General features: G+C 45.6%; 1 protein-coding gene across 4 annotated transcripts in view; it reads right to left on the minus strand.

The window, feature by feature from the left end:
- Window positions 1–25,644, minus strand: part of LOC132447561 (protein unc-13 homolog B-like) — an 85,732-nt gene that overhangs the window by 40,191 nt on the left and 19,897 nt on the right. For 2 of the 4 annotated variants that reach the window (XM_060038392.1, XM_060038391.1), the window contains exons 4-9: window positions 20,539–20,656; window positions 18,194–18,317; window positions 15,315–15,388; window positions 14,826–14,883; window positions 11,492–11,804; window positions 35–9,853 (exon numbers count right to left, since the gene is read on the minus strand). In XM_060038392.1, coding sequence (XP_059894375.1) covers window positions 35–9,853; window positions 11,492–11,804; window positions 14,826–14,883; window positions 15,315–15,388; window positions 18,194–18,317; window positions 20,539–20,656 — 10,506 coding nt within the window. The remainder of the gene's footprint in view (window positions 1–34; window positions 9,854–11,491; window positions 11,805–14,825; window positions 14,884–15,314; window positions 15,389–18,193; window positions 18,318–20,538; window positions 20,657–25,644) is intronic. The other 2 variants (XM_060038396.1, XM_060038395.1) reach the window with 1 other exon arrangement.

The raw sequence follows: 25,644 nt of genomic DNA on the forward strand, positions 1-25,644 counted from the left end.
AATGGGTGTTGCCATTTATTATGCTTTTACTAGCCTTTTTGCACTCAATAGCTCCGTCTTGGACAGGGTGTCCAGCTGCACTCCAGAAGTGGGGCCCGCGGAAGAAGGGGTTTCTACAAGACCTTCCTCCTCCTTTTGGGAGGGGGACACTGAAGGATCTACTTCAGGAGTGGAGAGGCAAATCTGGGGGTGGGCTATAACACCCTGGCTACCTACCGGTTCCTTCCTCTGGGCAGCAGGAGTAGTAGGAACAGACTGAGCGTTTGTTGTGGTGACACTAGGTCTTGGCTGGGGTGTACTGACGGAGGGAGCAGGGGGTTTTGAGGGCTCCGTCTGCCAGGGGAAAGAGATCTTGGCTCCAAACAAGGAGGTGGAGGTGGCAGCCGGTTGCTCTTGCTTCTCTGCAGCCGGACTTTCCTCTTGAAATATCCCTGCCGATAAGGTTTTAAACCCTGAGAACAGACCACTGACTGCATCTGACTGGGGCGTTGAGGGGGAAGCTGCGGTCTGTGCTGGTGTGGAGGAGAAAAGCGATCCCAAAGATTTCCCTGCCTCACCTGGTGTTGACATGAAGCCAAATAGGGACTTGGCTTGAGATGGGTCTGGATTTTGGGGGACCGGATCAACGGTAGGTTTCCCAGTATCTACCTTTTGGATATCAGGTGTTGCTGACATGTCCAAGTCTTTATTTTCAGCCTCACCAATAATCAGAATAGGCTTCTCATGCATTACCTCCTCCCCTTCGATATCACTCTTTTCTTTCACAGTGGCATCAGCCAGATTACTATTAACACTTGGAGGAACCACATCACTTACTTCTTTCGGTATATTTTCCTGAGCCTCAGTACTAACTTGAACAATTTTGAGTGGCACACTTTCACTTTTATTTTCTGTCGGCGGAGCAGCAGCCGGTGTTATCTTGGTCTCTGCTGGTTTTGGTCCTTGTGGGTCTTTGGCAACGCTCCCAAATAAGGATCCACCAATTCCTCCAAGGCCTGCTCCAATCTGGGACGCTGTGGTCTGGGCGGTCGCCCCTCCGAACATTCCGCCCAGTAGAGACCCACCAGCTGCAGCTGTTGGTGTTTGTGCAGAGGAGCCCCCGAAGAGCCCACCCAGCATTGATCCTGCGGCCTGGGGAGCTGCAGGTTTGGCAGTTGGTCCTCCAAACATCCCCCCTAGTATAGAACCACCAGTCGGAGGTCCAGTAGTTTGAGGCTTAGCCTGTGGAGCCGTCCCACCAAATAAACCTCCAAGTAACGACCCAGAGTTTGTGTTCTGGTTGGTGGCTCCTCCAAAAATACCACCCAATAAAGATCCCCCCGTCTGAGAAGGTTGGGATGCTCCTCCTACACTAGAAGGTGTTGGCTGTTGTTGCTGCTGCGGAGTAACTGGTGCAGTTGCCGGTTTGAAAAGTGAGGACATAAACCCTGAAACTGCATCAGCTGAAGAATCAAGCATCGATTTATCTGGCTCTGGGGGCTTCTCTTGTTGTGCTACAACTGGAATGGTTGACTCAGACAAAGGCGTTGCCTCGTTGGATTTTGATGGCGATTGATTCTCGCTTCTTAGGTCTACCATTGGTTCTGGTTTAGTTGGCTCATCTGGCTTGACTGGTTGTTCAGTTGCTGTACCAATATGTACATCTTTAAATTGACCATCAACGGTTAATTCAGGTGGCTTGTCAGTATCCTGAACAATAGAAATGTTACTCTCAGGTTTAGTTGAGTTTGCTGCCTGTAATGCAGTTTCAGTGTCAGGTTGTTTGAGTGCACTGTCTTTCTCTTGGCCCACAGAAGATATATCTGGTGTTTGGCTCTCAGTGGGTTTTAGATGTTCAGTCACTGTGGGAGATGGACTTGGTCCTCCAAACATTGACAGCAAGCCTTTAACAGGGGTTTCCCCTGGTGCAGAGGGAGCTCCAGGAGGAGCCGGCTGGGAAGTCAAACCCCCAAACATACTCCCAAGTAATGAACCGGCCGTTTGGGGAACTGTTGTTTGGGAGGTAGCTCCGCCAAACATTCCACCCAATATGGATCCACCAGTCTGTGGTTGTGGTGTGGCAGTGGAGGCCGCGGTGCCTCCAAACATCCCACCAAGTACAGATCCTCCAGTTTGAGCACTGGAAGCAGCTGGAGCACTTCCCCCAAACAAACCTCCAAGCAAAGACCCAGCGGTTTGTGGAGTGGCTGCCTGTGGACCGGAGCCTCCAAACATACCCCCGAATAAAGACCCCCCAGTTTGGGGAGTGGTTGCTTGAGGAGCAGGCCCTCCAAACATGGACAACAGACCTTTAGCAGGTTCGTTTGAGGCTGGTGGTCTAGGTGCCTCGCTTGCAGGCGATGGTCCTGCTTTTGGAACATCAATGCCAGATCCAGCTTGCACATGTGTGGCCTGTAGACTTGAGCTGCCGAGCATGGAATTCAATTCTGAGGAAGTTGGTGGTTTATGAGGAACCCCTTCCTGAGGTGTGGGCTCTGGGGTTGATTCCTTCTGAATTGTGGTCGCATTGGCAGATGTAATTTGCTTCCCAGTAGAGTCAATTAACGGTGTTACTTGTGGTTCCACTGATGCAAGACCAGGCTCATTTGAAGTTGAGATTTTACCCAGTGTATCACTGGTGGTTGGCACCTCTGATACTTGTGAGGGAGTTTGTTGTAAAGTAGACGTGAACATGGACATTAGGCCTGCTCCCGGAGTTGAAGTACCGGTGCTTCCAGGTGCTGGAGGTTTGGCGGGACTGGGACCACCAAACATTGAGAATAAACTTTTCGCTGGACTTTCATTGGAAGTCGACAAGCCACCAAAAAGTCCCCCAAGGACAGAATTGGCTTGCTGCCCCTGTGGTTGGCCTTGTGGTTGTGGCTGTTGTACACCTTGTGTTTCACTTTGTGATTGAGACGTGCATTGTTGCCGAGGTGGGGTATGCGATGTTTGAGGTGGCTCACTAAACATTGATAGCAATCCCTTTGCTGGTGATTGACTTGAACCAGAGGCACCTGGCAGAATCCCTCCAAGTATAGAACCAGTCTGTGTTTGGGGACCACTGAACATGGATTGAAATCCTGTACTGGCCGGCTCCTTGGGCAGAGCGGTCCCTTCGGATGGCAGTTCAGCACTGGGCTTGGTTTGAGCTTGGGCCGGGATGGGACTTTGGTTTCCAAACATTGACATTAAACTTTTACCAAAAGATTCTTGCGGAGGTACTTGGGGACTAGTGCCTGCAGCAGGTGTTGTAGCTGATGGCGCAGCCTGGGCGGAACTCTGACCACTGAACATTGATAATATACTTTTGCCGAGTGATTCTTCTTGATTTGCTTGGGGAGTAGATTGGAGAGTAGCTTGAGGAGCAGCTTGGGGAGTAGATTGGGGAGTAGCTTGAGAAGCAGCTTGGGGAGCAGGACGTGAAGCAGCCCGTGAAGCTTCATTTGGTGAAGGTGCTTGTGATGCAGGCCCAGTTTTAGAAGCAGGTTGTGCAGGACTCGGGCCAGTAAATAAGGATAAGAAGCTTTTACCAATTGATTCTTCTTGTGGAGCCTCTGGAGCTGCAACCGCTGAAGGTGACGGACCAGCTTGAGCAGCTGGAGATGTTCCTGACAGCATTTCGCCAATGGAAAACCCAAACAGTCCACCAGTTGATTTGGGTACTGGTTCTTGTTTGGTCTGTCCTGTTGGTGGCATTGTTTGGGATCTGCCTGGCCCAGGACCTTGGGCAGAATTAGAAGTAAATACTTGTGACACACTTTTGATTGGTTGCTGAATCGGTTTTGACCGAGAGGATGAACTCTGATCCATTGTCTGTTGTCGCTGTAAACCCTTCGGTCTAGATGCCGTTGTCAAAGAACTCTCCGGTACAGTGGGTTTTGGTTGGGGTTGCGATGTTGATGAGGTGTCAGAACCAAAAAGGCTGCCTAAGGATCCAAACAGATTTGATACTCCTGTTGCCTCTGTGTTAGCTGTGACAGGCAAGGTACCAGTGTAACCAATTTTATTCTGCTGATCAGGGGGCTCTGGTTTGGGTTCTTCTATTCCTACTGCAGTCTTGAACATGCTCATAAATCCTGCTTGTGGTTGTTCCTTTGGTTTCTCTACTTTGATTACTTCAGCTGGCTTCGGTTGCGTCTGTGTCAGTTGTCCAGATTTGTTTAGGGAATCCCTTGAGCCAAATGGTCCAGAGACCGGTTTTTGAACCACTGGGGATGCTTGCTGTGACATTGTGGACTGTCGTGCAAGTCTAGGTTTCTGTGCAGTAGTCTGGGAAGGTTCTTGAGTTGGACTAATTTGACTAGCTGTTGGAGATGTGGGCAACATTCTTGAGCGACGGGTAGATGTGATCTCCGATTTTTGTTCGGCACTTTGTGGTTGTGCCACAGGGGTAGTAGAATCATCTTTAACTATCTTTGACCTAAGGCTCTGCAGACCCAAAGATATAATGCTTTTAGGCTGTTCAGTGGATTTCGATTTTGCTGTTCCTTGCTGCTCTTGGGAGACAATGCTAGAGTCTGGCTGAGATGACTTTGTCACAAAGGATGATATGAGAGAGGATATGTGTCCACGGTTAGGCTGTTGTTGACCGGGGGTAACTCTCTTCCTCCATTCCTCCTCTGATGTATCTTTTATGTGCTTCACAGTCACAGCACCAGATGACCGTCGCCGTTGGCCAGGTTGATAACAGTTGTTAGGGAACTGCTGATTTGGACATGCTGTAGGGGTAGAGCTAAGTGAAACAGCAACCTTTTGGGCAAGAAGACTCTTTGTTTCTTGATTGTTCCAACAAGGGCCTGAGTACTGTTTATTTTGACAGGAGAGGTCCATGACTTGTGTGTAGGGGTCCTGATTAATGTATCTCGCCTGTCTGGGATCCATCCTGACTTTGTTCAAGCTGTACGATGCCAGGTCTCCAATGAGCTCTCCCTGCGGCGCAAATGAATTTTCAAACATTTCCGAGAAACGTTCAAGGTTCAAATTCATGATCTGATTTCCCTTTCTATATGCAGCTGATAAATCTACTGGTGCATTCAGAAGCTGGGGATGATTCTGGTCTTGTCCGGGTAACCAGAGAAGCTCGTCTTCATTGTACAGGGGAACTTTAAAGCCACACACCGACACCTGTTCGTTGTCCAACCAAGCGCTAGGAAAGCCCTCCACTGGCTGCACACCTTCCAAAGGCTTTCCTTCAGGGGCGCAGGCGTAGACAAACTCCCCGGCTGCATCGGTGAGCAAGGTGTAGATGTATTCATGGTCGGTGTAAACGAAGTAGCCACAATCACCTTCCTCTGCTGGCCACCACATGCCTTGCTCCAACAATGCAAGCCATTGCTGGTACCACTCGATATCTTCAAGATACGCGGGGTCCTCAATCTCACTGGAGGAACGTGGAGGGAAACTTGACTCTGTTTTATTTGAATTATATTTGCTCTGATGAATCACTCCCTTAGCCGGGACATTGTGGAAACCATTGGTTCCATGTTGCCAATTTGCAGAGTAAGATAGGCTTGGTGGGGTCTCCTCGTAAAAACCTTCATGGTATGAAACTCCACTTAGACTGTAAGAGCTATCATTATTAAATGAGTGCCATTTCCCAAGTTTGGCATTACCCTCTCTTGTAGTTAAGTTTAATGCACTCTCCTCCCTGTTTGCATATTGTAAGTCGTCATAGCTGTTCCACGGTTTTTTTTTGCCATATGGGTCATTATTGAAACCTTGGCTTCCTTGGAATTGATGAAGCTCATGCTGCTCTGGTTGGAAATTAACTCCTTGGCTTGGTTGCAGTTGAGCTGCATTAAGCTGGTTCATATTGGAGGGGTTACACTGGAGAGAGAGGTTCTGTAATGATTCCCTTTGGCTCCACTGTCCATTAACTTGGTCTGGGACATGTTGATAATTCTGGGACTCACTCTGAAACTGCTGCCAAAGAGCAGACTGCTGGATCCAATGATTTTCATCATCATAAGTGGGGCTTATTGCATACGGTGACAGCTGACCTTCATACAAAGAAGAACTGCTTCCCCTGATGCATTGCTCCATTGGTACGAGAGCGGGATTTGAGTAGCCCTGTGAAAGGCAGGGGATATTACTGGTGCTGTACGCCATTGCCTGAACATAATGAAGGGATCCTGGATAGTATGAAAGCTGTGCTAAATTCCCTGTGCTGACTGAGGAGTACGTTTCTCGACCCTGAGGAGATCTAGAAAAAGTGGCTGAGGTCCTTAGGTCCAGACTCTCTCTGTCAATTGAAACAGGGGCTCTTACCAAAGCATGTCTGCTTTGGTTGGAATAAAATGCATTGCTCCGTCTGTCATCTTTTTCGGAATTAGCGGCATTTGGGGTACGTTTATTTATTTCTGGTGCAATTTCTGGTGCAAGTTTATTTATTTCTGGAAGTACTCCAGAAGAGTATCTTTCAATGTTTTTCTCTGAACCATGAGCTGCCATTTCTGCTCGATTAAGTTGTGAAGATTCCCTGGATTCAATTTTGTTGAAAATCGCTGGTAGAAATCCAAGCTGTTTAGCAGGCTGTGCAGGATAATTGTCTTGCTCCACCTTCTGTTGTTGAAGAGACTGATCGGTATCAAGGGAAGGTCCCTGAGTTTGAATCGGGGACTGTCTTGACAAAAGGTTCATTCTCGATCTTGGCTGCGGCACTTGCCCCGCTGATCCCTGCCCGAGGACGTCAACATGTTCAGTCGGTTTATTCAACTTGTTAAACATACCCGAGAGTATTCCAGGCTGACTCGTAGTCCCTTGTTGGGTCTGAAAATTCTCACTATCTTGGAGGGGGTTAATCTGCAGTTCTGCCTGTCGCTGTGCAGGAAAGGTTCTACTAGGTTGACGTTGTCTTGCTGCCATGTCATCTTTTGGTTTATTTGTTGCCATCCGTTCGCCCTGGCTGGAACGACTTTGTGCCATGGACCTTTGTTGAGTGGATGTGGACTGTTCATAGACATCATCTGCAGAGGCAAACTTGAAGAGCCCAGATAACAGACCAGTCTGGTTGGATGGGGGTGTGCGTACTGGAAATGTTTGTTGTCGAGTGAAGTCCAGTTTGTTAGTTTGTTGCAGAAAGGTTTGACTTTCCCTCAAAGGAGTATGAAGATTTGAACCTTGAATTTCTTGTTGATGGTCGTTCTGTTGGTAATGTGCATCACCACTCCGTTGGTGTTGAGACTGAGCTGTTGGACTCGGGGTCACCTTCTCAGATGATCCAAATTTTAACAAGCCAGAGAAGAGCCCACCTTGTAGTAATGGTACTTGTTGTGGGGGAGAGGGATGAGTGGCCTGTTGGTCACCAACAGGAGACCGTGGTGGTGGACCCTGAGGAGGTTTGGGGTTTTGTGATACATTTTCATTTGATGAAAACTTCAGTAGACCTGAGAGAAAGCCTCCCGAGGCTGGGGGGTTTTGTTGAGGGAGAGTTTGTTGGTTGACGTGCTGGAGATTGTTAGGCGGTTGATTTCTGAGGGGGTCTTGATAGTTTGAATTGTTAGATATGTCATTTGTTGATCCAAACTTAAGAATCCCAGATAGAAGTCCCCCTTGCTGGGCCTGATTGGTTCCCGTACGAGACAGGTCATCCGTGGAGCTTCCTTTAAAAAGACCAGTTAAAAAACCTTGGGATTCAGGTGGTGGTGGTGGAGCTTGCTGTCGCATGTGGTGAGATGTGGCTGATGGTTTATGGTTCGCAGAGGGTATCGAATGCGAGCCTGCTGGAATTTGGTGTATTTGGGTCTGCTGTTGACCACTGGGAATGTTCTGGGTTGAGAGAGCAGAGTTTGTGTTAAAGATGGTTGAGAACCAACCAGTCTCTGTATTTCCCTGTGGTTGCGATGTTGGGGCGGTAATAGAAGAAGTATGAGTTGAAGGATCTGACATCCCTGATGGTAAAGGAGTCGGGGGATTTGGGTTTCGGGCACTAACATCTTCACTTGATGCAAACTTAAGGAAACCTGACAGGATTCCTCCCTCTGCGTTGGGGGGTTGGGGATGGGATACATTTCCAGAAGAACCGAAAGGTCTACTACTGGAGGTGGATGGCTGTTCCACAGTCCGGACATCTACTGCTGATCTAAACACAGGGTAGACTGCCACTGGTGGTGGACCCTGAGGAGGAATAGGTGCTGCAGGTGTTAACAATGTGCTTAGAGCCTTCAGGCCAAAGAAGGTTGAGTTGACCGGTTCGGAATGCACAGTTGACTTTCCGGGCACCGATCCTTGTGAATGTTGTTGCTTGCAAGCCATTTGGTTATGTCTCTCATTCCTCCATCTTTCTCCATCAATTTGTTTCATCGTCTCTTTGTGTTTTTCTTCCCCTCTGGTCTGTTCGCCTCCGTTCAGACGTTTTTCATCCCCATGTGCATTGTTTTGAAATCCATTCTTCAGTGGCGGCTGTTTTCTATCTGGCATTGGTGCATCAGGTCCAGAAAACAGCTTCAACGGGTTCAATTTCCCCAAAACAGTCCCCCCCGTGTCAGGCTGAGGTTTATCAGCAAATTCTTGAACTGTCTCAACCAATCTAATTTCACTCTGAGAATTGACTTTAGCATTGTTTCTGTCATTATTAATGTGAGGTTTTACGTCACTTTGAGAAGGTAGAGAACTCACAGATTTGTCTGGAGAATTTTCTACTGGGGATACCATAGCTACTGGAGCTGCACTGGTTGATTTTGGAATAAAGGAGAAAAATCTGGAGATACTAGATGGTTGTGGGGGCTGAGCAGTTTGCGGTGCTACAGAACCAGATACCTGCAGTTTTGGACCGGAACTAACTTTATCTGTGATGGAACTAAACAAAGAGCTCACAACGTTTTTAACACCTGAAATTCCTGGCTCAGAGTTTGCCTGCGATTGAGTCTCAGCTTTGAGATCTTTCGGCGAGCCGTTTGGTTCATCTCCAAGGGAGTCGGTCCGGTTGCTTCCGACTGACAGTCTGGATTTGCTCGTTCTTGGGAGGGAACCGTACTTGCTAATTTCTTCCTCTTTTTCCGCGAGGTACTCTGAAACGGTTTCGACTAGACATTGCAGCTCATCCATTGGGTCCACAAATTCGTCGCCAGGCTCCTCCAACGGAGACAGCAGGGCCTCCGGAGTCCATCCTCCCAGCTTGCCTTTACCTGCCCTCTTATCCAGATGGCAATGCGGAGCATCTGCGGGATGTCCAAACGATAAAGAATACCTGTCCAGGCCATGACCTCTGTCGTTTGACAACTGGAGGTCATCTGCCAAAAAGTCAATGGCTTCCATATCCATTTCAATTGGGTAGTGCCTGTTCGGGCCTTCAAAGTCCTCATAGCTGAACCCTGCCCTGAGTCTGGCAGCTTCTTGCTCTTTATAAGCCATGTAGTTCTCCAACGTGTGCTCCAGCTCGTTCTTTGCCCACATCCGGGTCTGGTACAGAAGCCTGTTCCCGTACGGCCGGAGACACGGGGTCATCTGCTCCTCCTCCTCCTTGATCTCTGCCACTTTCATCATAACCATCTCGCCCCTCTTCTGCTGCAGGACATCCCGGTCTGGGCTGGTTTCTCTGAGCTTCTCTGGGACTACGGCCAACAACCCTTCGGGGTCCCGGGACTTTTTCCTCCGCCGACGTCGGTCAATAGTGTGGTAGCCTTCCGGGTAGGGGGCCTCGACCGGGCGAGGGGGGACGCCGCTATGTTTGGGGTCGGTTTGATCGACGGCGCTGCATTGGGACTCGGCGCAGGCTCGAGCCATGCGCAGGATCACCGTGTCCTCTTCCTCGTCGTCTAGGAAGTCCCTCAGCTGAGGCTTTGTCTGCCGTATGTATTTGTTCTGCAATTTGTCCACCCCCGTGCCCGAGTCTACCGGGATTATCCTAACCCTGCCTCTCTGGTTTAACAATCTAGTCTCAGTTGGGGCAAGGGTAATAATAAGGATGAAGGCAAAGGAAAGCAAGGGAAAGGGCGGATGCAGACAAGAAAAGAGAAAATATGGAAAAGGAAATGATGAGAAAGAAAAAAGAAAAATCAAGCAAAGTAAGCAGAGTAAGTGCATGCAGAATTAAAGACACAGAACGTTTCATGCAAATTACAACATTGAATCAAAGATATCCAATTTGAATTGAAATAACTATTTAAAAGAATAAACATTAAACCACAACACATGAACTTTGGGTATTGTTGCTTAGCTAACTATGTTAGCACAATGTTAACTAAATAAACTCTTGTTTACATCAAATTCACATAAAATTCAACAAACACATTTTCAGAATACATGTGTACCAATCAATGTGTTTAAGTTTTTTGCATCAGTCTGTCAGAGCATTTGCATGCACAAGCGAGTGTGTTTACGTGTAGACAACATAAGTGCATGTTTTTATGCATGTACACTTGGCATTTTGGATATTTGATCTAATCCCTAGAGCAACAATCATGCATTTAGACACTTTTTGCAGCAGCAGCAGCAGGTTCAGGGAAAACCAACTAAAGTCACCACCCTGAGGACAACATCCTAAGAGGACAACAAAATAAGATTACGTTTTCAGGGCACGAACTCCGAGAGGAGGGGTGCCCTCCATGACGTTGGAGGGCACAGAGCCAACCAAGCCAACCAGACTTGGTTGGCTCTGTTTCTGATCTCCTTCAACTGTGTTTTGATGTTGTGACATTATCCGAATCAATCATCATCTGTCCACACAGGCGCAGTTAATGCGCTGGGTCCGAGCTGAGAGCCACAAACCAACACCCAGACGGTAAACGCTGTCTTGGCTTACGCCCGACAAGCGAGTGATGAAAAACAAAGCGACAACTTTAACGTGTGTAAAGTAACACACATGACTAGAATAACAAAGCTGGTTCAAAAGTTTGGGGCTCCTTCCAGCCAATTTCTCTTGAATATCAAATCCACAACCATGAATAAAATATTCTAACCGATATAACATTGAACATAACTAGACTTGAGTCATCATAGTCGCAGATATCTAGGATTCAAATTTATGGTAGCAACCATTAGGTCTACTCCTGCCACTAGAGAGTCGTCAGCAGAGTGATCCAGTCTCAGCAGATACAAGGAGAACCCACACTAAACATCTTCAGGAAACAGCTGAAGACCCACCTCTTCTGGGAATATCTTGCCTGCTAACTTTATTTTAGCTCCTAACGGCTTTGTTGAACTGTCCTTTGTCATGGAAATCAGAAAGTACTTTGAAGTGTTATATATATATAAACTGTACTCTGTGATCCCCAGCTGGCTATGGCTTTTGTAATTAATTTGTATGCTTTGATACATTTCTTAAACCAAATATAATTAAGATTAAGATATCTTTTAAGTTAAATGTTGTTGCTCATGTATATTGTCATTTATAGTGCTTGTGTGCGCGTGTGTGTGCGTGTGCGTGTGTGGGGTTCTTTACAGCTCTGACTATGTTCGCATAGACTGATCTTTGTGTTTTATGAGAATTATAAAAAAAAAAAAAAATAGACACAAGCACAAAATGCGATGGCCTGATCATGACTCATAAGAAGGCCGGGGTGTGTCTGACCTGCTCCCCGTTGGCTCCCGGTACTCCATGTCGAAGCTGTGCACCGAGTCGGCACAGGGCTCCCGCGGGTTCACCCCGGGATGGAGCTGCTGCTGCTGCTGCTGCTGCTGGGGGGGCTGCTGCTGCTGGATGAGGTGGTGCTGGTGGTGGTGGTGGTTCGGGGCCGCCCTCACGGTCGGCCTCACGGGGTACTGGTGCAGTGACGAGTTGGGCTGGGCCGTGGTGTGGAAGCGGGGCGGCGGCGCGCTGCTGCTGGTCTCGCTGCGGTAGTCGCTGTCATGGTCGTCCTGCGCGCTGTCGTGCTCGTCCAGCGCTGCAGTGGGGGTAAACACCCAGCGGGTCAGCTTCAGGAGGCAGGCCACCAACAGGTCCATCGCCTCCATCGCCCCCATCGCCTGGTCGCTATCGACGACGGCGGCGATGATGGCGGTGACTGGGGGTTGGTACGCTCTCGGCCCCTCGGACCCTTGTGTTGGGGTACAGCATGGCTCCTCCGTGGGTCCCCTCACGAGCGACCGTGACGGCGATCGGGAAGGAGACTACGGAGGCTGCTACCCTACCGTCTCTGACAAATGTCAACAGCACCGACACCTGACCCTCAGTATCTACGCCTGTGTTTGCTTTGCTTTGCCAGCGTGTCAAAGGACCCATTGTTCACAGCACTGTGGGGAATCCCTAAGCTACAGTGTGTGTTTGTGTGTGTGTGTGTGTATATATGTGCTCTTTGATACTTCCGTATAGAGGTGGAATTAAGTGATTACTAGCTAAGTTAAAAGGACACCACAGTGTAGCCAAAGGGATTTACAGTGAATTTGTGATAGGTCATTTTTGAGCAGGTACGGATTGGGGCTGGTCACTCTAGGATGCTGACAGGTAGACGGAGGACAATGGGGGATCCGCCCTAGAACCTTTTGACTGGGAAACAAACCCCCTTTTCATGATACTGTCCTCTCCTTGTTTAGATGAGTAGGCATTTAACAAGTCTGATTTGTTGACATTAATAAAAGGGGTTGTCTCCATGGCTTTGAGATGCACTAGGGTTAATATTTGTATTTTATTTACATTTGCACTTCTACGCTCCTGAAAGACTTTGGTTAAGACAGAGGCTTAACACCACCAGGAAGTGGGGTTTGCCAGGTTAGAGAGAGTACGGTTGTACGGTCAAAGGATATGCCTATTAGGATCTCAACAGGCCTTACAAACAAATTCAACACCCCCTGCCAGACAGAGAGGCATCACGTTGTCATCGTTCTGCGTCATATACTGTTATATATGGTATCGATATGTATTGCATATCATTTTTTTTCGTATCGTTTGTTTGATCAGATACTTTTGTTTGTATTATAACAACATTGTTGCACACACCTTGTACAAACTCAATAACTCTATGTTGACCGTCTGTTAGTAAAGGAGAGCTCAATGAAAACATGACCACAATTAAACTGTTATAGCCTAATAAGAAAGAGGGTATATGAATAGAAAGCATAAAAAAGGGCAAATTCATTATAAACTCTTGTTACTAATCTTTGGTAAAATAATTGTTTTACGGTCTTATATAGTCAAGACATAAATATTTTATATTTACGTGACCACATTTTTAGACGTTTTGCAGTCTCAACACGCTTCCGAGGGGAGGAGGAATACACAGATCTGGATTGGGCAGGAAAGCAGTCGCTGTTTGTTTTGCAGGACGAATTAAAGCGAGGGGTGAAACCATGTTGCCCGCCATGAGGACAAACCAATAAAAGCCTTTAAGTAAAGCAATCATCTTAATGCTGCCAGTGACATCATACGAGGAGGGGGCGGGTCTTCTGCAGCAACGCACAAGGCCTGGGAGAAACTACCTCAGACATAACAAGATGTACGGTCCTTGTTATGTACGGCTGAGAGTAAAAGGACAAATAAAAAGGAAGATATTTCCAAGGTGACACCGAGCTAGGAAGGGCGGGGCAGAGAGCGACTTGGCGGAGGAGTGGTGTTGGAGTTTAATGTTGCTGCACCCTTGGCAGACAGACACACAGCCACATTCTACCCCTTCACAAACATCTCCTAGATATATTGGATTGGTGAATATTTGATTTGAACGTTAGATTAGTATCTGTAATATGTTGAGTATGTTTTATTATTAAATATGTCTAGATTCTCTCAAAAGTGAATGAAGGCTATGCATTTCAATGGTAAATTTTTAGAAAGTAACATAATTGTAGGAAATAGCAGTTGGCTGTTATATAATAAAGAGATAGTACAAGGATTCCCATGCGAGTTTAAGCTCACACTAGACTTTGAACCGTTTTATTATATTAAGTGATTTTATTCTTGATTAATTGAATGAATTCTAAATGATGAATTAGAGAGATGTCATCAGCGATATCGATCTTCTGAGCAAACTCAAACAAAGGATGTGCAGAAACAGTGATGAACAAATCAGACACATCAAAGGACAGAAAACAAAAATAACAAAGATGGAGGAGAAGAGGGTGAGCATGAACAGCAGAGGGCCAAATGGCTAACGGTGAAGCAGGGATTTATCGCTTAAACAAAACCAAACCAAAACCAGAACAACAGCCATTGGTGGGACATCTGTGGGACATCTTGAGGTATACTGTATATTTATTACTGGGAGGGGTGTGTTGGAAGGGGGGCTCAAGGACATGCGCAAGGTGGCAGCAGGGAAGGTCTTTGGGAGAACACGATGGTGGTCTGTTTTACATACTCTGAGTGTCAGCCCATCCGAAATAGCTGCCTGGTGTTGTGGTAGGCGTGAGGAGTGAGACGTTTGTTAGACCACATAACATAGAGGGAGTGAGAGAAAAGTGATACCGACATAGCACAGCGGGAGTGAGAGAAGAGTGACCCAGACAGAACAGAGAGAGGGAGTGAGAGTACCTCGACCTTGAGGAGGAAAGTTAGTGAGCAGAGTAGACAACAAAAATCGATATTTCTTTGTTTTGTTTGAAACTAATCAAATTAACTTTTGTAGTTATTTGTTTGTTGGTATCCGTCACTGACAAAGGGGAATTACAGTTAGATATATAAATGATGCAATCTTGGCTCAACCAAAATGTTAATGAAAGAAGAACAAACTACAATCAATTGTGTACGATTATATGAAGAACAAACCAAACAAAATACAAATAATGATGGGTAAATGTCTAGTGTTCATACTCCAAAATTTTTGGAATGTGAAAGATCTAGCTAATGTATGCTCCGATAGGTGGGGATTTTAAACCATACAGTATTGTTAGTTTATTTTTGGTTAGAGATCTGAGCAGTTGTGTAGTGGATAAATGGCGCCCTCTAGGGGCCAAGGGGGATATTGCAGTGCCTAACTCACAGCACTGGGAGGCGGCGAGATGCAGCGGTCGACCAGACACGTCCTCCTGGAGAGGGTACTGGAGAGAAAACAAAAGAATGGGAAACATCAGTGACAAGCTGACACAGTCAACAATCATATATTAGAGCAAAACAGTAAGTCAATATTCATACAATAAAAACAAATACATAGTCAGCATATTTATATGAAGAAAAAACACACTGTCACCATTTCCTCAATATTCATATTCTATTTATTTCGACTTTGTGACCAAGCCGAAATTTTTCCTTATTTGAAAAACATTCACATTTTCTCATCATAATTGTTTGGCAATCCCCACAAGGTACTGTGGGGAATGATGAATGTAACTGATTCAGACTGTGAGATCCTCTGTGTGTGTGTGTGTGTGTGTGTGTGTGTGTGTGTGTGTGTGTGTGTGTGTGTGTGTGTGTGTGTGTGTGTGTGTGTGTGTGTGTGTGTGTGTGTGTGTGTGTGTGTGTGTGTGTGTACCTCCTCATGGATAGGCATGGTGTTGATGTCCTTCAGCCTCCCAGTCCAGTACTCTGCCTCCTCATCTGGGATGTCTGACACGCACACACACACACACGTACACACACAGTAAAATGCGGGAACTACATCCTAAATCCTACCTCATCGCATATTCATGAGGCCTGTTTAATTATATGGGCCCTATAGGAACTGGAAGGTAAACACAGTTAAGAGCGAGTGGTCCCGTGCAGTTTAAAGTCCAGAACAGCTTGCTTTGAATGTGATTAACTATTTTCCTTAGGCATTAAGGTAGGCGCATAAAACACACACTGGGACTGTTTATATGTCATAAATGTTTCACAGTTTCAATTTGAGACGACAGTTAATGTGATTTATGATGAACCCCAGGAGAAAGGTGGAGAGGAACGAGGCTGCTGCGTCGGATGTTCACACTGCACATTACATTGGAGCCAGCATCACAACACAGTCAGGGCATCGCTCTGGCCTCAGTGCCCAGAGCTCTTCCTACCGGGAATCGTTTAAATAGGTAAACTAAACTCTGTTGGAAAACGGAATCATGAAAAAAAAACACTTGCAGTGGCAGAAATTAGGAGGTTGATGAGTTGGATTAAACTATTTGTGTCCCAAATAGCGGACATTGATTAACATTTTATATACACACACACACGCACACACACACACACACACACACATACATAAATATATACATATATACATACTGTACATTCACCCACACCCACATATATCTCTTTTTTTTTTTCTCTGAAGCACTTTGAGATTCTTCAATATAAAGTGCATTATAAATAAAATGTATTATTATTATTATTATTATCTCCATCTGTCAGATGTCTGTTACCTAACTCCCCTCCAACCTCCCATCAACCAGCCTCTAAACACTGCTGTTCTACTCCCACGACGGTCGCCGGTCACGAGGTAGTTACCGTAGAAACACACATCAAACGGCCCACACAGAACAAAGACCAGGGGGCTTCAAAGTCTGCGTGGCCTGGGGAGGGGGTGGGGGGGGGGGGGTAGGTTGGAGGGGAGGGGAGTGGGTTAAGCATTTGAGCCGCGATGATAGAGAGCTCCGGCGCCACCTGGAAAGGCCTCACTCTCCAGCCAGATGCGATGCTATCTTGGCGGAAACCAGACAGATTCACCACTTTGATGGATCAATGGGGTTAACCCTATCGCCAGTGAGGTTAGCCTAGCATCAAAAGGGCTAGCCTAGCGCCAAAGGGCTTAGCCTAGCAGAAAAGGTGTTAGTTTAGCATTAAAGTGATTATGGTGCATTTTAGTATTCTCTGCGAACCGACTCGGACGTGACGTTATGGCCACACGTGATGGCCACACTTCAAGCCTTTTATTATGTTTCGCTCCGTCGTTGGAGAAAAACATGGACTCCATCTGGAAAGCTGTTGTCGCGGTAGCATTGGCAGAGTACCAGGCGCTCCAAAATAAGTAGGCTATAGTATAGGCCATAGGCAGAGACACGGACGCAGTAAGGTATTGCAGTAATGCAATGAATGAAATTTACATTCAAACCACTAAAGCGGTCCAAACACAATGAAAACAGTTCATACTTCAAGTCACACTGGGCGCAGCCATCTTGAATTCTTTCTCGGAATCCATGCTCGGCCTGAGTTCATCCGAGCAAGCAAGTTCGCCGTCCGAGGAAAAGGGGCGTGTTCATGCGTGTCGCTAGGCAACGTTCTCGGACCTCCGAGACGGATGGATAATAAAACGCACCATTAGCCTTGCCCAGAAGGGGTTAGCCTAGGGTCAAAGAGGTTTTGTGTAGTGTTAAAATGTGTCAAAGGGGTAAGCGTGGCCCCAAGGGGCTAACATAGTGTCAAAAGTATTAACTTGGTGTAAAAAGGGTTAGCTTAGCATCAAAGGGGTATAACTAGCATCAAAGGGGTTTGCTTGCCGAGAAAAGGGTTGCCCTGGCGATAAAGGGGTTAGCCTAGCATCAAAGCTGTTAGAGCTGCATCAAAAGGGTTATTCTGGCAGACTGCGCATTGAAAGTGTATCCTTAGTGGAACAAACAGAGGCTAAGCTGCGCAGCTGCTTTTACTAAATATGTATATGAAGGTATTGAATATAGTTCATTGTATTTTGATGAATCAAAGTTTGAACTGTGTCCAATAGTAGTGACATTAAAAAAACTGCTTTGTATGCGTGGAAGCTAAATAACTAAAATTTGTTGCCACATTAAAAGTGTGGCCATGTTAGGTATTGCTGGCCAAGACTCCACCAATCGTAGCCTGAATGCCATGACCAACGGATGCAGGTTACGGGCTTCCTTCTTGCTGAGATAGCGGTGGCATTTGCAAGGACAGAGGTGAAACAAACTGCTGGCATTTGTGGAAATGCCTGAAATGCCTGAAGGTTTAAAATATTTTTTTGATATATTATTCCAAAGAACGCATTAAAACTCTGCACTGTACGTTCCTGTATTTTCAATCGGATGAGGCAATAAACCCTTGTTCCCGACTCCCTTTGGTCACTTAAGTGGCCTTGGCTCACAGCTAGAGCAGGGGTGTTAACCCCGGTGTCCTGGCTCTGTACTCTGCACCTACAGTACATGGCCACCTGATCAACCCCTGGTCTCTGATTGGGAAGTTTGGAAAGATCCTCTTACTACCGCGGCGCTGTTCCTCCCCACCGCCTTCCTGGTTCCTACACGACCCGGCTGACCTCCTGCATCAACCAGCCTCTGCTCACTCCCATCAAACAAAACCTTTGAACTTTACAACCGTCGTCTGTTGTCGTGCGTTTGGGCTCCCCCAACCTCGGGCCGTAGCATCTACTGGGGATGGAGCCCCAGGCCTTTTGGGCAGGTACTCAGGCGCCCTCACTATTGAGAGGTGGTTTACCGAAGGGCAGCTCGAAGCGGGTGTCCAGCAGCAGCTGGTGGGGCGTGGCGGTCTTGGTGCCGTAGATCTCGTCCGCCTTCATCAGCACCTCCGCGTCCAGGGGCATCCACTCCCCCGACCCCTCCTGACACGGGACACAGTACCGCGATCAGAGATACAGAGCTACATACCCTGGTCCAGCATAATGCATTTAGCTATCAGTAATGAATTGGTCAGTAGACATTTAGCACAGTTCCACAGCCTTCGGATGGCCAAAAAGCACAAACGAAAATGTGACACAATATTACCAACTTATCTTACTACTATAATAGCAGGCCTGTCGCACCAGTTACTCAAGTTACTCATGTGTGCATGTGCCAAGCAGCCTGCAGGTCACACACACACACACACAACACGCGCAAACGCATACATACACCGCAAGCACGCACATACACACACTGCACACACACGCACATGCGCACAAACATACATGGAATTGACACACACACGCGCGCACACGCACACATCACACGCAAAGACAAAGGCAGCGACACATACACGGAAGCGCGCACAAACCGTACGTCAAGACAAAGGCAGGCACACTCGCTGAGCTAAGACGCTATGTTTTAAACATAACGGCTCCGCCATCGACACACGCGCAGCGTTAAGAACACACACGCACGCGCACACACCGCAGCGACACTCGCCCAGGTTAAGACGTTAGGTATTTGAACATAACGGCTCCCCCATCGATCTACGCGCAGGTAAGAACACACACGCACGCACACACACCGCAGCGACACTCGCCCTTAAACATAATGGCTCCGCCATCGACACACGCGCAGGTTAGAATACACACGCACGCGCACACACCGCAGCGACACTCGCCCAGGTAAGACGTTATGTTTTTAAACATAACGGCTCTGCCGTAGACAAACTCTCCCAGGTAACAGGTTCTGTCTATACACTGTGGAAATTGCGATAAAAGAAGGGAAGCGACAATTTCTGCAGGTCGTTAATTTTGCCATATAAAAATCGTTAAATACAAACATCACAGCGACCGGTATATCAACACATAAGTCACGTGATCTTAAAGAGACAGTGTCCCTATAACACAGAACGAAAACATGTCAATAACACAGTATGGTGAATTGTCTATAAAGTCAACCACAAGACTACACTTTGTTGCTCAAATGTAATATTAAGCTCCACATTGAGCCTCCCCAAATGTCTTTCGATATTGATATCCCCCCTCCCCCCTGCGGACTGTTTTAGGTGTTTTATTTTTCTTATTTTTTGTGTGTATGCTATGTGTGACTGTAGGCTACTGCTGCCTGTCTTGGCCAGGACACTGGAAGAGATGTTTAATCTCAATTATGATTTTTATTGTCATTTCATTTCATTTCTTATAGTAGTGGCCTTGCATTTTAAAATGTCAATGCACTTTTCATCCCTGAATAACAGTAAAAGCTATTTAATAAGTGATTTACATGCATAGTATACTACACTTTCCAACAATTACCCCTGCTACAATAAATTGACTAATTTTATAATGTAATCAAATGCTCACACACTAGCTGCTTTCAGACACACAAGTCCTGATATTCTCCTGATATGCCGTATGTGTGAATAACATATTTATACCCTGAAATTCTCCTAAATAATACTACCCCTGAGGTAGTATTTTCTCCATAGGAAATGTCAATTACTTTATAGGTGAATGAGGAGTAGAAAGTCGTTATTTCTCACACCACTTCAGTGGGCGTGTCATTGAGTGGCCCCCTAAATGATAATCAGCCTGTTGCCTTTTGTTCGCTGAATGGTTAATGTTGCCACTGCTTTTAAGAGTCATTTGTGTTGAAAGAATGTTAATCATTGTTAAAATATAGGCAAAATGTTAATATATTATGCGCTCAGAAATTTGATACATTATCGACCGGGGTTTCCACATTATTGCTATGGGTTTAATTACAATTAGAGGTTGAGCGTGCGCAATGCGCGCTAAAACTCTAGTTTATAAAATAGGTAACGTAAATAAAAAGCTATGGGGTGATACTACTATAATTGCAGAATGCATTTAAATCGCGGGCAAATATTCCTTATGATAGGATTTCAAGATGGCCTTCAAAGTCCCATCAGGCATTTTTGCGTGGACTTTAAATGCAGACAGCAATAATAGAGCTATTATTGCATTTTTTGGCAGTTTGCCATAATAACACGATCATTAGCATTTCAGCCATTAGGCTAGAGATGTTGCGGCCGTTCACATTTGAAACAGTATATTTATTATTTTTGCATTTAGCTAAAGGCCACCCCCCTTTCGTAACAGTTTGTATAGCATGCTAGCTTGATAGCTGGCGAGGTACCTCGTCTGAGTGGCAGATGGTGTCCAGGGGGATCCAGGTGGTGCCCACCATGGTGTCCCAGATCAGACCCTTGTTCCACACCTCCACGATGAGACCCAGGTCCAGACGGTTGATCTCACTGGAGGACACACAAACAACTGGTTATATGTTGCCGGACAAGTCTAAACACCTCTTGAGGTGCTTTGGAGAACAAGTATTGTGTTTATTAATAAAATTTTCTATTTGGACTTTCAACTAAAATAAGCACTGTGCGAACCGTCAAATATATCAAAGCGAGAAGGTAACCCCCCCCAAAAAAAACAAGATGATGAGAGAGGTAGGTATGCTTCTTATGCATGGGAGTATTTTCTTCAGGCGGTTTCCCTGTTGAATAACTAAAAGTGCGCCAACAGAGAAATACCACCATGGATGCAATAAGAGGACTGTGTGTGATAAACATAAATAGGCTGTTGCCTCTGCCGTATCCTATAACATTAACAGTTGCCTTGGTTAGTATGACAAAAATACCAGAATGTGATTGGTTATTCCCTGAATGATTTATTTGGAGGTAAGGAGGGGTTAAAATTCGACATTGGTGCGATGGAAATTACTGTCACACTCTTTCGCAAAACTGTAATGTACCTTAGGATTAGGGGGGCTAACTTAAAAGGCAAAAAAAACACAGCTTGCAATGTACATGAGTTTGACTCTCATCGTCTTGTCTGAGTCCAATACACTTTCACACCACAGAATGTGAACCTTTTTTCGGTATTGGTGATCTTTCTCAGTACCATCATCAGAGGGGTTATCTTTTGGATTCATTCGTCATTGGTTGGAGGGAAAAAGAAGGAGCGCTTGTATTGATGCACCTGATGTCCCTGCTGAAAATACAGCAGAATCGATTTCATTTAGAAATGTAATTCCACAAAGTTATGAATCGAGATCACAGTTTTTAATACGATTAATCGTGCAGCCCTACCGTCAGTGCAACAAAAGCCATCGCGATAATTGGGTGATCGCGATTTGTATAAAAATTAGAACTTTATAGATATTGTGGCCCCCGGTTTAATTTTGAGCCAAGAAAACTCCTGTTTTACTATTACTACAGCTGCTGCTGCTGCCACTACTACTGCTATAGTAACAGGCAACAAAGGCCTACCTGGTTGGTCTCTGCTATACAAACACAAGTATTTGTTCTCAGACACGTTATTCAAAAAGGCCAACGACAGAAAAAATGAAATAGGGAACCACTTGACCACAGCATTTGAATGATGTCGCTGATAATAAAAGGCGAGAGGAGAGAGATAGGGGGAGAGGAGGGGAGACGGAATGAGAGAGGAGAGGGAGGATGAAAGCTGATGGAGAGACCGAATGAAAGGAGGACAGATATAATGAGCAGACAGATGAGAGGAGGAGGGATGCACTGAAAAAGGGAGGGACAAAAAGAGTTCTCAGAGTAAATGTGAAATCAAGAAAGAATGAACGAAAGTGACAAAATGAGTCAGGAAAGACAGAATGAAAAAGGAAGGCTAATCGATTTCATTTAGAAATGTAATTCCACAAAGTTATGAATCGAGATCACAGTTTTTAATACGATTAATCGTGCAGCCCTACCGCCAGTGCAACAAAAGCCATCGCGATAATTGGGTGATCGCGATTTGTATAATAATTAGAACTTTATAGATATTGTGGGGCACCCGGTTTAATTTTGAGCCAAGAAAACTCCTGTTTTACTATTACTACAGCTGCTGCTGCTGCCACTACTACTGCTATAGTAACAGACAACAAAGGCCTACCTGGTTGGTCTCTGCTATACAAACACAAGTATTTGTTCTCAGACACGTTATTCAAAAAGGCCAAGGACAGAAAAAATGAAATAGGGAACCACTTGACCACAGCATTTGAATGATGTCGCTGATAATAAAAGGCGAGAGGAGAGGGAGGATGAAAGCTGATGGAGAGACCGAATGAAAGGAGGACAGATAGAATGAGCAGACAGATGAGAGGAGGAGGGATGCACTGAAAAAGGGAGGGACAAAAAGAGTTCTCAGAGTAAATGTGAAATCAAGAAAGAATGAACGAAAGTGACAAAATGAGTCAGGAAAGACAGAATGAAAAAGGAGAAGGATTCTGGGTCGTCACCACGGCAATCTGACAGTGCAGGTGTAAAGACAGGATCTGGGACGGACGCACACACACACACACACACACACACACACACACACACACACACACACACACACACACACACACACACACACACACACACACACACACACACACACACACACACACACACACACACACACACACACACACACAAACACACACACACACACACACACACACACCTTTCCCAACAGAATGACTCAGCTGATGGAAACTCAATTGCTTAAAGGGGTAGTTCGGAATTTTGGACATAGGGCCTGATTCCCAAGTTAGCCTTGGTGTTCTTTATCATTGGAGGCAGTTTTCAACACATTTCATTCAGTCCTAGTTGCAGAGTTTGCTCGTGCTAGGCTAGCGCACGGCAACGGGCAATACTAGCCTGCTAATAAAACAGTCTTACCCACTCCACAGTACACCCAAGGTAAATCAATTATAACGCCAGACTATAGATGTAAATGTCTGTGTTGATAGAATAATGTTAGAAATAAAATTTACCTTGCATCAGAATCAGAATCAGAATCTATTCATGCATCGCATGAATCATCGCATTTTGAGGGACTACTTCCTCAGCAGCAGCGGAATTTAACCTAGGTATCAGTCCGCTGCTGCCGTAACCTACTACCAGGAATATAACACTGTTGCTGAGACACAGCAGATCCCTCAAAATGCAATGCAAGGTTGGTTTTATTTCTAACATTATTCTATCAACCCAGACATTTACATCGACCGTGTAATTGACAGTGATGGGCCTGATCACTGATGGTGATGAGACGGCCTATAGGAGCGAGGTTGACTGTCTGGCTCAGTACAGCCAGGACAAGAACCTCATTCTCAACAACGACAAAACCAAGGAGCTCGTAGTGGACTTCAGAAGGAAGAGACAGATTCAACACCCCACCACCATCAACGGGTCTGCTGTGGAGAGGGTAGACAGCATTATGTTCCTGGGGGTCCACATCACCAGAGACCTCACCTGGGAGGAGCACACCAACCAGGTGGTGAAAAAAGCACAGCGGCGCCTATTTCACCTTAGGCGGCCGAAAAAAAGTGTGGAGTGGGGCCCAAGATCCTGGGGGCCTTCTTCAGAGGCACAACGGAGAGCATATTGACTGGATGCATCACTGCCTGGTACGGGACCTCCACTGCCCAAAGCCGCAAAATGCTGCAAAGGGTAGTGCGGACAGCTGAGAGGATCAGCGGATGTGAGCTTCCCTCCATCCAGGAAACCTACAAGGCCCGGTGTGTCAGGAAGGCCCTCTGAATCAATGGGGACCCCAGCCACCCCAACCAGAAACTGTTTGAGCTACTGCCGTCAGGGAGGCGGTACCGAAGCCTAAGGGCCAAAACCCAGAGGATGACAAACAGTTTTTTCCCCCAAGCAGTCAGACTCCTGGAGAAACACACTACCCCCCAACCATCCACACGTACACCACAACAACAGACTGGTGTTTAACCATCTATTGTATTTGCACAGCATTAATCTATTGCTCAATAACCCTACCTGTGGCTGCTATCACTACCACTTGAACACCCTACACTTCACACTTTATTGCACCTCATTACTTTTTATTATTATTGATGCTGCTACTTACTTGTTTATTTTTATACTTATTTTATATTTTATATTTTTTACTTTGTTTCTTTTCATATGGTTTCTTATCTTTATTTATTTTATCTTGTACTGTTGCTGCTATGTGAATGTTGAGGAACCAAGCCTAAGAATTTTACTCTTGTGTACTGTACAATAAGATATAATAATAGTGATTCTGATTCTGATTCTGCAAACTCTGCAACTAGAAGGACTAAATGAAATGTGTTGAAAACTGTCTCCAATGATAAAGAACACCAAGGCTAATTTAGGAGTCAGGCCCTATGTCCAAAATTCTGAACTACCCCTTTAAGGGCATAAGAGGCAACTCTTATGACGGCTGGATTCAATTTAGTTTTAAATGTATTTACAGAGTTGGATAAAAAAAAGACATCATGAAGCAATATCTCCAGTGCTGGACAAAACTCAAATAGATATTTGCCGGAAAATACTTTGGCTGAACTAATTCAGGTCCTCATTGAATTTGTTTGAGCGAAACCTTAGACTAATATGTGGCTTGCTATCGTCTGCTAATAACTAGCATACAGCGAGCGATGCCCGGGGATAAATTAAATATGGCCAGCGTAATCATTCATGACTGGAAAAACAAACACAGCCACAATACGTCAACACGGACACGGAACAGCCCACCTGCTGACTTGAACCTGTTGTCATAGAGACTGATGGAAAAGTATTGGGAGGAAATTAATCTGCGATGTGTGAGGAGGGAAAAGGACGATTATGGAACAGGATTCCTTCAACATGTGGTCACTTCACCCTGAATCGGAATTCAAGACCAATATGAAGCAAATTGTACACATCCCAAACCATGATGTCTACCCTCGCTCTCAGTCACACATTAGACTTGCACCAATAGCAACTCAGGAACGATTACTTTTAATCTAATTCATGAAATATAATTCAGGACACACTAAGAATGGAGCTATTGGTCTCAAATGAGAAGTTGAAGGGGATCATTGAAGTCGCATTAAATAAGTATGTGTTTTAAATTGCATTCTTAATGGTCCTATTGTATTATTTATATGTATTGAAATGTTGTTCTTGTGGTTTGACCTACTGTTTATGCCTATTGTACATTTGTATTTCAGTTTTTATTTGTATGTGTTGTAATCAGGGCGTCATTGAAAAAAGAGAGCCTGCCCTCAATGGCTTTCCATGAATAAATAAAGGATAAAAAAATAATAAGGAGAATAATAATAATGCATCTCATTTCGCTTCTGCTTTGCAGTGAAGCATTTTGCGTACACCTAAATAATATTATCCTTCTAGTATTACAGTATGTGAAGTAAATAGGGGAAGTTAGAAAATAGATAAACTTGCACTATGTTTTCACGTTAACAAGTAAAACA

This window comes from Gadus macrocephalus, chromosome 19 (genome assembly GCF_031168955.1).
Source record: "Gadus macrocephalus chromosome 19, ASM3116895v1".
NCBI classification, from domain to species: Eukaryota; Metazoa; Chordata; class Actinopteri; order Gadiformes; family Gadidae; genus Gadus; species Gadus macrocephalus.